The sequence below is a fragment of the Wolffia australiana genome, chromosome 3 (genome assembly GCF_029677425.1).
Source record: "Wolffia australiana isolate 7733 chromosome 3, ASM2967742v1".
Classification (NCBI taxonomy): domain Eukaryota; kingdom Viridiplantae; phylum Streptophyta; class Magnoliopsida; order Alismatales; family Araceae; genus Wolffia; species Wolffia australiana.
Genome location: NC_135837.1, coordinates 1,387,530 through 1,398,313, shown reverse-complemented (window position 1 = coordinate 1,398,313; position 10,784 = coordinate 1,387,530). Strand labels below are relative to the sequence as shown.

General features: G+C 36.7%; 1 protein-coding gene across 5 annotated transcripts; it reads right to left on the bottom strand.

Moving 5' to 3' along the window:
- Positions 1-5,058: 5,058 nt before the first annotated feature.
- Positions 5,059-10,237, bottom strand: LOC144700561 (serine/threonine-protein kinase PBL34-like). 5 transcript variants are annotated; one of them, XR_013580790.1, is made up of 10 exons: positions 9,933-10,236; positions 9,633-9,841; positions 7,941-8,278; positions 7,460-7,595; positions 7,146-7,285; positions 6,934-7,057; positions 5,993-6,368; positions 5,835-5,924; positions 5,691-5,762; positions 5,059-5,290 (listed from the first exon to the last, which is right to left on the bottom strand). XR_013580790.1 is itself a non-coding variant. In XM_078571995.1 (9 exons), the coding sequence occupies exons 3-8, from the start codon at positions 9,826-9,828 to the stop codon at positions 6,007-6,009; spliced, it is 1,296 nt and encodes a 431-aa protein (XP_078428121.1). In that variant the 5' UTR covers positions 9,829-9,841; positions 9,933-10,030; positions 10,117-10,237; the 3' UTR covers positions 5,059-5,290; positions 5,993-6,006. The 5 variants fall into 5 exon arrangements, 4 of the variants coding, with proteins under 4 accessions (XP_078428121.1, XP_078428120.1, XP_078428122.1 ...); XM_078571995.1 differs by lacking the exons at positions 5,691-5,762; positions 5,835-5,924 and having other exon boundaries at positions 9,933-10,030; positions 10,117-10,237; XM_078571994.1 differs by lacking the exons at positions 5,691-5,762; positions 5,835-5,924 and having other exon boundaries at positions 9,933-10,235.
- Between the last annotated feature and the right edge of the window lie 547 nt (positions 10,238-10,784).

The window sequence follows — 10,784 nt, the reverse complement described above, 5'->3', positions numbered from 1 at the left end:
ATGATCAAAATATTTTGTATATTATAGCACACATCGTAAATTGATATTTCCTAGTAGACTTCATCAAGGAAGATATAAAGGTCTTAATGGAGCTTAGCTTACATCCTATAATTCCAGGGCCTCCATATTTTTAAATTTATTTTACCATTAAAATCATAGACAAAGGAGATTTTGAGATAAGAATGGATAAAAATTATGTGAACATCAACATTAAAAACAAATAATGAATATCTTCATGCATGAAAATATGCAGGTGCTATCAGAATAATGGTGGAATATTATTCAAAGTATTTTTCGAATAAATGGATAGGATTTTATAGATGAAAGGCTATCCCTTCTATAAAATAAATACAGATTTAAAATATATGCTTTATTCATTATGATAGATATTTATTGATCAAAATATATCCAGTGGTTATATCATGGGCTTTTATTAGGATGCTTAAGTTTAAAGGCATGATATATTTAGGTGATATCAGCAATAAAAAATTTATACCTATAAAAAATAAATAAATTGATTCATTAATATGTACGCATATGTTTTTTTCTTGAAAAAATTCAAAGTCCCTCAAGAAGGTGAGAGACATGAAAGCCCTAAATTGTGGAAAATATTTAAATGATACACCACCAACTGATTAGATATTGACATGATATAATATTTATTTAGTATTCTATGTGTTATCATGGTTCCCAATTAATAAAGAAATTGTGGATAATGGATATCAAGAATGAGATGGGAAAAGAGATCCAGCATATCTACCCACAAGTTAACTTTGCATTATTTATATAAATTTGAATTTTAAAACCTATTTCTAAAATTTTATGAAAAATTTCATTTCTATGTATCCTCTGGTTAAGCCAGTTGAAATGACTTGAGGAAAAGGCAAAGACCATTACATGTCTATTTGGTCCATATGCACTTTTACAAAATGTTGTTTTTCTTGTATAAAAGCATGATAACCTTTCAGTTATGTATGATTGAGATATTGATTTTCCTTTCCATAATTTTCACCGGCTGATTTACAAGAGATAGAAAATTTTAACAAGAAGTGACTTTTCAAATTATACATCAACTTTAAAATGAGTCTTCTTCCAAACTTATTAAATATATCACTTGATATATATATATATATATAATTCTGTAAATAAGGAAATGTACCAAGCTATTTTACTAGCCGAGTGCATTCATATCTCACTACAATTTTATAAGTGACCCTTGACATGAAAAAAAATTATAAAATTCATATTTTGACTTTACTTACTGATATTGTGTTTGATTGACTTAAAGTCATTATTAAATGATGCCTTCATTTATTCCACTTATTTCATAAGTTTTTAATCGAAACATAATTGTGTATTAAAAGACTGAATCAAAGACATATCTGAAAACCAAAAACATAGATAAACCCAAAGAATCACATCTACATAGATTAAATATGTGATTTCTCAGTTCCTTAGATGATTCTCTTTGAGTCATTCAGAAGTTTAGCCACTAAGTGTATTCACTTGATCTTCAGAGCACTAAATATCATATTTTTCCTTTAAGTATGCTGAAAGAAATCCAAATTTCTCAACATCTAGTCCCACTTGAACCAGCACTAGTGAGGAGCAAAAGAATAAAGGAAAGGTCACTCAGAAATGACTCTCTTGGGTATCAAATTAAGGATTTACCTTTTATAAATACTCTCTACGATAATTCCATAAAATTGTATGGGAAAATTTTATGAAGTCCTTCCCTGAGAAATTTCATAAAATTCCTCAAATTTAGAGTACACCCACGACATCCAAACATCTTTTGTGTGTGACCCTGTAGCCCAATGTATCAGTCTAGTGAATAAATCTAGAACCCAATAACCTTTATGGACCAACCATATTTTTTAATCAAGTCAAACCGTAGTTTATCATTCTAGTTGATATATATGCATGGAAAAATTATAAAGTAATAACATTCTCTAATATATCGACTATCTTGGTAATGTCTTTATAAATTTTATTTTTTTTAATAAAATTAATGTAATGGGTAGTTAATGGTATATAATGATCAGAGGGATACTGAGTGAGAATGAGATAGAGTTGCAGAGGATGAAGTGAAGAGATGATAGTGATATGAGAAGGTGGGTAAATCTATATGTCTAAATGGATGGAAATGAGAGACTTTGGTGATGGATGGATGATGAATAAAAATGACAATATGGGGTTTAAGATGAGATGATGATGCTAGAATGTGATGTGATGACAAGATGAGATATATTTAACCTAATGACAGTGTTGAGGATAAGATAATGTAAGGCAAGGCCACTTACCCCAGGTCCTAACATTCCATCAGGACCAAGGGGATTTGAGGATGCAGTAAAGCTCATCCTCTTCTTTTTTGCCTCTCCTCAAACACCCAAGACACCAAGCAAGAATGCTCCATGGGCCTCTATATTCAGTCTCATTTAAAATCTCTACAAATGTAGGAATCATGTAGAAGGATAATTTTTTCTAAGGCATCAGGATATAGATCTGGGGTCCAGGATGGAAACTGGGAAGAAATAAGATGATGCCTTCATAATTTTAGCTAGATCAGTCTTTTGGATCATCAGATATCAAGGTTTGAAGGTGGAGCTATCCTGATCATCAATGTGATTAAAATATTATATCTCCTTCGCCCTGCCACCATCGCGTCCAGCTAGGGTTTCCACCCTCAGTTTCTCTGAAGATTATTTCCAACAGTTGGTTGCAATTTTCTGCGTCATTCCTCATATATGGTTAAGAAAATCCTGCATGTATCTGTGCAGAATAAGACAGAAATAATACAATTAAATAAATGATTAACATGTGGCATGGCAATGCGTCATCGTGCACCACATCTGTACATATGGCGATACATAAAAATGCTCATGTTATGATTAAGAAATTAAAAATGTGATGTGACGATGAAGTTTGCACTTTTTGTGTCACGTAATTTCCCATTTTAAGCCATTGGTATAATGGCACGCAGGCACACAATTATTTTTGTCTTTTTCATCATTCACTGCAGATTAAATCAACTTATTTTTAAGTGCTGACGCTTCTATCACTCTCATTCTCTGTGATCGCATTTATTGCATTTAAAATAAAGTTTTTTTCTATTGGTCCATGTCACCCTCCTGACTAAAATAATTACTAGGTGTCAGCTAATGGTTACCCACTATGGCATCATGATTTGTGATGTCATAATGGCCTCTTTTCACAATTATTAGTTGTGTATCATTGGCAAAAAATATAACTGGTCATAATTAAATCAAATCACTGTGAAGAAAACAGAATTCATAAAACACAAATTTTAGATTTTTTAAGTTGTTTTCTTTCAGACTGCAATTTCAGAGTACATAAATGAATTTCAGACTGAAATCCATTAAAATAGAAAATTCTTTAAAAACCAAATATCACCCTAAAAATATGCATATATAATCATTTTAATTCAAATATATTTTATTAATATTGACGTAATAGTTAGTGTGTTATCAGATGCCTGGGCTGCGTCTATGCAAGATGCAGGTGAGCAGTGAACGATGGACAGGCATGCTAAAGCATGGCTTGGGGAAAGACTAGGAATGTGGGTCATTTTATTGAGGATGGTTTTTGCGTTTCTAGGGCTCTTAATAACATATGGGGTAATATATTTGAGAACAATCAAAGCCTAATTCGGTGAACCCCATTTTTATGTCAATCATAGGTTGGCTAACGATCCATTCCATAATACTTGCTATAGCGGCATTCAAAATAAACTTCAAGAAAAGGTGAGAGCTTTACTACTAGACTTCAAGGAAGTCAACTTATAATACCAATAACAACCATGCATAATATTAGATGGTAATTTTGTATTAAATTATGCGTCATCAATAAATTATGCATGGTGGGGTTTATTATAGTAATTTCATAAATAAATGTGGAACAAAAACATATTAATTTATGATTATCATAACGGAAATAATAAAGGGTTTATGATGGGTCCAACACAAGTTGGAAAAATAAAATTCATGGTATTATTATTCTCCTTGACGTCAAGGTCACTCTCTGAAAAATTACTCACAAATTCTTTCTTATTTTAAAGAATTTTAGGGACCAAAATTTCCTTCACAGGGAAAATCACACTCTTCAAATAATAAAAATCATAGATTTAGCTTCTAGGAAATGATTCATCAACTCCTTCTCAACAAACTCCTCACAGAGAATAAAACAACTCAAGGCCTCAACCATATGATTCATATACATTTTTATAAAATCGAGCATCTTTAAAAAAAACTTATGAAGGAGAATCATACCAAAGAGACGTGTATGACACTATAAGGGAGCCCATCATACACTTATACGTTCAGAAGAAGCACTAAAGAATACCATAAGTTATCAAGTATCCACCTGAACCTGATTCAATATTGGAATACATTGAGTATGCAAATCAAAGCTAATCAATAATTAGATAGATCAGATAAACCTTTGGAGAAGCATTCAAACATGGAGGATAGTTCAAGTTCAATAGATCACACCAAGCATAAGGTCATGGGTCAAAGGTATGTCAATGAACATTAGGAGTGAGTTTTTTGAGAATCAATGGACCATTAAGAGAGCAGAATTATAAATCAACATGCAGGGTACCAACGGTCCTTATGTCTAAATGTCTTGGGGATGAACTAGTTAAGTAGGTTAAATCATCATTAATTTCATTTTCTATAACTTTTTGTTTTCTTTGCTATAAAACAAGGGAATAAAGTTTAATGGCAAATCAATCCATTCCTTTTTCGGGCAATATCAAACGATCATTAACTAATTAATAAAAGTAATTTGCTATTGACGAACTAAAATGCACGGCTTCCCATAAAATGGTGTTAATTAAAGCTTCCATTAATGATTTACCTTTTCTCTCAGAGTCAGAGTTATTTTATACATTAATCATATTTTGGTCATTTTTTGTGTTTTTTTTTAAGGAGGTTGGTTAATTTTCAGCCAAGTTTGAGATGATGAACACCTCTCTTCACTCTCTTTTTAATAAGTATTCAGTCTCTCTCTCTCTCCTCTTCGTCAGACGGTCAGAGATAGCCCAGGCCCTCCAAAGGGGGAAACCAAAAGAGCAAAGAAACAAAATAAAAACAGGCGAGGGTCCAAATGTCAACGCGCAAGCTGTGCATTATAAAATCCGACTCAGAGTCAACGCCCCAACCCTAGATTCATCACAAGTCAGCGCTAGGTCAACGGTGACCACTCTGCAGAAAGACCATCATCAGATTCAATCCCAGGTTAACGTTGACTTTGGGTCAGCATCAACTTTCTGCACAGATAGCATAAATTTACTTCCAATATCATTTGAGCATTTTGGAGAGAATAATTCTGAAATGTCCGAAATAAATTGTTCATCACTGTAAATCATCAGTGTAATAAATTCAGAAAAACACAACAAAAAATAATGGTGCTAAAACCATTTACTGAAATTGATGCCCAAATAGTTTTAAAATCCTGCTAATTCTTTTTTGTAGTTTATCCTGCAGATGGAACTCTAACGTAAAAAATGAAGAGAAAGATTTCTGTGAATAGAGAAAGATTTACCCACCTGGGTAAAACTTTTGGTGTGGCAGATTTTCAAATAGTTTTTACAAAAGCTCCGGGGTTTTAGATGCTAATCCTAGACACGAAACTCAAGAGTAAAAATAAAGAGAGAAAGATTTACCCACCGGGGTAAATCTTAATTGTAGCTGATATTCGAACAGATTTCATAAATGCTTCTGGGTTTTTGGACGTGAATCCTGGAGATGAGACCAAGGGTTAAAACCAAAGAGAGGAAGACATTCTGTGGGTGTAGAGAGAGAAAGATTTACCCAGGAAGTGGGTAAATTTTCGATAGTATCTGATATCCAACGCTTTAATAAATGCTGCTGAATCTTAAACTGTCATTCCTGATGATGAAACTTAAAAAGTAGAGAAAAACGTAAGAGAGAGAAAGAGGCTTGAGAGGGGTAGAGAGAGAAAGACTGACCCAGGTGGGTAGGCTTAGGACCGTCGGGGGATGGAAGTCTGGAGCTTCAAGGAGGGGGTGGCCATGTCCTTGAGGTTGACCAAGGGCTTTAGGACGTTGACCACCTCACTCATTTGGGGCCTGGACTTGGGGTCCCGGCTTAGGCAGAGGCTCGCCAGCTGGACCACTTTCTGGACCCCTTTGATGGAGAAATTGCCCTCGAGGCGTGGGTCGACGAGCCGGAAGAAGCGCCGCCTCTCGCCCAGATTGGGCCGGGCCCACTCTACCAGGTTGTGCTCGCCGTTGGGCCGGTTCTTATCCATTGACCGTCGACCGGTCAACATCTCCAGCAGCACCACCCCAAAGCTGTACACGTCGCTCTTCGTCGTGAGATGCCCTGCCAAGGCCATGCAGATGGTCGTCTATCTTGTTTCACCCCAAAAAAAAGTTAAAATAAAAAAGCCATGGCACCCCAGATGGAAAAAAAACGATGGGTTATAAAATTTAATTATTGAAACCGATGGTTATTTTACACCAAAAAAACTGATAAAAATGGCCTTGGTAATCCAAGAAATAGAAAAGATGGAGGATTATTTGGCACCAAAAAAATAAAGGAAAATACGTGCGTGCATGAATAATCTTAACCAGTATCCAATATAAATAGGATAAAGTGGACAGGGGTGATTAGAAGAAAGAGCTTATAGATACTTAAAATCAATGCCAAATTCGAAAGGGCGAATTTGAACACTTTTCTCGTTGTGTTAACTAAAATGAACTAAGTTCTTCCGGAAAGAGAAAGAAAATGTAAAGACTGGACTCTCTGTTTTGAGGGTAAATTTTCTTTTACTGTAAGCCAGGGAAGGACGTCTCAAACTGGCAACAATAAAACGAAAAAAAGTTATAGTTAATCATCTTTAAAATTTAATCAATGGAAAATAAACATTTTTGTGAGGTAAATTCACCTGTCATTACATATTCTGGAGCCGCATAGCCATACGTTCCCATGACCCTGGTAGAAACGTGGGTTTTGTCTCCTTGGGGGCCGTCCTTGGCAAGGCCAAAATCAGAGAGCTTGGCATTGTACTCCTAAATTTATAAAAAATTTAATAAATAAATTAATGAGCAAAAAGGGTGATATATTACTGCAAATAAAGCACAAAACTAATGTTCTTACCGCATCCAAAAGGATATTAGATGTCTTAAAATCACGATAAATGACAGGCTTTTCGGCCTCCTCGTGGAGAAAAGAGAGCCCTTTGGCGGCGCCGAGTGCAATTTTCATTCTGATTGACCAGGATAGAGGCAGAGATCCTTCTGTACATAACATGGTCAAAGCCAAAGCAAGGTCAAAGATGCCAAATCAATTTTTAACATTAATCCGTGCTAGAAAATAGGGGCGAAGAACCTAAGATGTGAATCGAGTTTGGAATAAAGCTTGGTGCTCTTTTATATCAATTAAAAACAGTAAAGAATAGGAACGTTGCATACTTCTGAATAAGTGGTTTTCTAAGCTTCCACGTGGCATGAACTCGTAGACAAGCAGCCTCTGATCATCCTCGATGCAGTATCCAATCAGCTTCACTAGATGTGGATGAAGAAGTTCGCCAAGAAAGTTTACCTCTGCCTGGTGAAACAAGAAAACAATTAACTGAGTTAAACTATATAAAGAACCTAATACAGAAAAAAAAGAGTGCATCAACTTCTCTCTAGATAGATACATATATAGATTGATAGATATGAATATAGAAAAAGAAACGGATAAAAATATTTAAGGGCAGATGGAAGGATAGATGGATGGATGGATGAATGGATGAATGTCATTCAATCAAATGATAAATGGAAGCATTAAATGGATGAATGGATGAATGGATGGAGAGAAAGATGGACGAAGATAGAGATCAATAAATAGACGGATAGATCTATAGCTCGATTGATGGATAAGAAATATACAAAGAGATAGAGGGAATACCAGCCATTCTTTATGACCTTGCAGACCATCATGGTTAAGTGTTTTGACTGCAACAGTCAATCCAGTCCCAGGTTTAACTGCGGTAGTGCCATTCTCCTCAATCCATCCCTTGAAAACGCAACCAAAACCTCCCTCTCCAAGAAGACTCTCAGGGCGAAAACTTCTTGTGGCAGACTTCAGCTCATTGAAAGTAAACTTTCTGAGCTGAGATGCGATTCTCAGCTCCTCGCCAATTTTTGAGGTTGAAGAGCTGCTCTCAGTGTTGCTCGTTGTTGTAGAGCCAGAGGCGGCTGGAACAGATGGATGATCTCTACTGCTCTCGGTTGTTGATTTGCTTTCTGCATCAACGCATATAGAGAGTAAGAAAGAGAAGACTTTTAATAAAAATATCAGAAACTTCCACCAAGAAGAGTAGAAAGAGAAATTTGGCTGAATGGACTTTGCTCGGAGGGAAACTTCCAAATTATTATTTGTTGCTCTCCTAAAGTACTTAAATTATGGACTTGGGGTTTGCCCAAAAACTTACAACCAAGCATCAGAGATCGAGCGTTAAAACAGAAGGTTTGCAAGTTAAAGTCAAGCATCATGAAGGAAGATAGACATTGCTCATCCCACAGCAACGGCTCTCAAGATTAAACAAAGGGAAGGCAAAAATCAGTTACAATTGGTAGTACATTCTGCCACAAAGAATTAAAATTAAAAAACAAGGTTACTAAAAATCAAACTCTACCGTAGGGGAACCTCAATTACCAAACGGCAGTAACAACATCAATCCCCAGAGAAAACTTAAATATTTCCTATTTTGATTCATGATATAGACCGGCAACAACTTCAAAAGAAGATTGAGAAGTTGAGCGCAGAAAATGAATTATTATCCCAAGAATAATCATTCATTTTCTGTGCTCACATAGAAAGAATGTTGTCAAGACCAAGCTTAAACACAAATAAGAGCAAATCAGATTTTAACTACTTTGATTCATTGCAAAGACAGGCAACGACTTCAAGAAGACTGTCGGGAAGTTAATCACGAAAAATTGATTATTGTTCACCTTGCACACTAAATTCCCACGAATTTGAGCAAAATCAGGATTGAACACAACTAATCCATAGAATAATCCTCATCAGATCACCCTCATTATAGTTCAGAACATAGATGGCCAACAATTACAAGGAGACTGTTGAGAAGCTGCCCCAAAAAATAGATTATAATTCAACTCACCCTCTTATATCCATAGAATGAGGCCAAGACTGAGCTTAAACACGAATAATCCAAACCAGATCATCCTTGTTTTGATTCAAGGCCAAGACAGGCAACAATTTCAAGCAGATTGTTGAGAAGCTGACCACAGATAATGGATTATAATTCACCTTACGCACTTAAGTCCGATGACCTAGCTCAAATAGGAATAATCCAAATAAGATCGTCCTTGTTTTGGCTCACGGAAAAGACAGAAAAAACTTGAAGAAAACTGTAAAGAAGTTAAGCACTGAAAACCCGTGATTAATCACCTTAAGCACTTAAATACCAAGAATGTGGCCATGATAACACTAAAACGAGAAAAAATTATCCATGCCATGAACTCCAAAACAAGACAAATTGCGTCTGGAATTTCGTCATTACTCAGATACGAGTAACCAGAAAAAAGGTAAATCACAGACCATTTTTTTAAAAAAAGGAAGTAAATCACAAACCAAAGGTTGTGCAGCCGCTGCTTAAGGAAGTCTCCACTTTCGATTTTTGAGAAACGCAGCTCCCCATGAAATTAAACCAAACCCAGCAGCCAGGATCATCGGCACTCCCTAACTTCTTCTTATTCTTCCTCCACCCCTTTGTTTTCACGTCCTCTGCCCATCCTTCCACCCGAACGACATCAGGGCCGGCGCCCATTCTCCAAAAAACCCTAAACAAAACACCAAAAAAACTTCAAAATCCTCACCAAAAACCAGAAAATAAACAAATCATGAGCACTGCAAGACATCATCAATCAATACCTGTAAAAATTGAAACCCAAGATCCCAAACAACGTCACATTACATAATCGCCATCAATTACACTTCCCAAACCGAGACTAGAACCCAAAACTAGGAGCCTTCAAAGGCGGAAACATCGTTCTTTAGCCGAGAGGCAGATTCAAAGCAACTGAAAACCACAACAATGCAAAAATCAGATCGTAACCCGTTATTTCTAGCGAAGAACAGCGAAGAAGGCGAGCTTCGGGAGTGAACTCCGAGGACTGTAGCGTCTGATAGGAGGAGAGTAGTTGAGAAGATGAAGAAGAGTGGCGTGGGAAAAGCGCGGGCAGCCCGGGCAGGCCTTGTTAAGCGCAAAAACACGGGCAGCTCGGGCAGATTTGGGAATTTTACCGTCCTGATTAGATAGATATCGCTACGCAGCTACGCCGTGCGTTCGATGTTGCTTTTCTGACACGCGACGGGTTTCCGTCGTGTCGCACTTTAAAGGGGCATCTCGATTTGTTCAAAGGTCCCACGATAAGGATAGTTTCGTCATTTCACATGAATATTTTAGCTTATTTTCCCGCCGATCGATGAAAACGCGACGGATGACGTAACGGGATGACCAGATCGGGACGGATTGTCTCCGTTCCGTTTCCGCTGGCGGGTGGACTGAGCGAACCGATGACGGCTATACACCGAAAGCTCAAGTTTATTAGACGTGTCTGATGACGGGACGGAATAAAATTACGGCCCGCCCCTTCCGTTATCTGGTGAGCGGGGTGACGGGACGGAACGAAAAAACCAACGTCATCCATTCCGTGGCCTGACTGACGAGTTAAAAAAGGATACGGAGCGGGTTCGTTGTCACGATCTGAGCCGTCGGATTCT

Bases quoted from the DNA above. Each gene is read 5' to 3' on its own strand.
- LOC144700561 (XM_078571995.1), bottom strand. From the start codon at position 9,828: ATGGGCGCCGGCCCTGATGTCGTTCGGGTGGAAGGATGGGCAGAGGAC. The intron at 7,286-7,459 runs GTATGCAACGTT...TGTTATGTACAG, and splicing joins AGAAAACCACTTATTCAGAA to AAGGATCTCTGCCTCTATCC. The intron at 6,369-6,933 runs GTGAATTTACCT...TGGCCTTGGCAG, and splicing joins TCCAGAATATGTAATGACAG to GGCATCTCACGACGAAGAGC.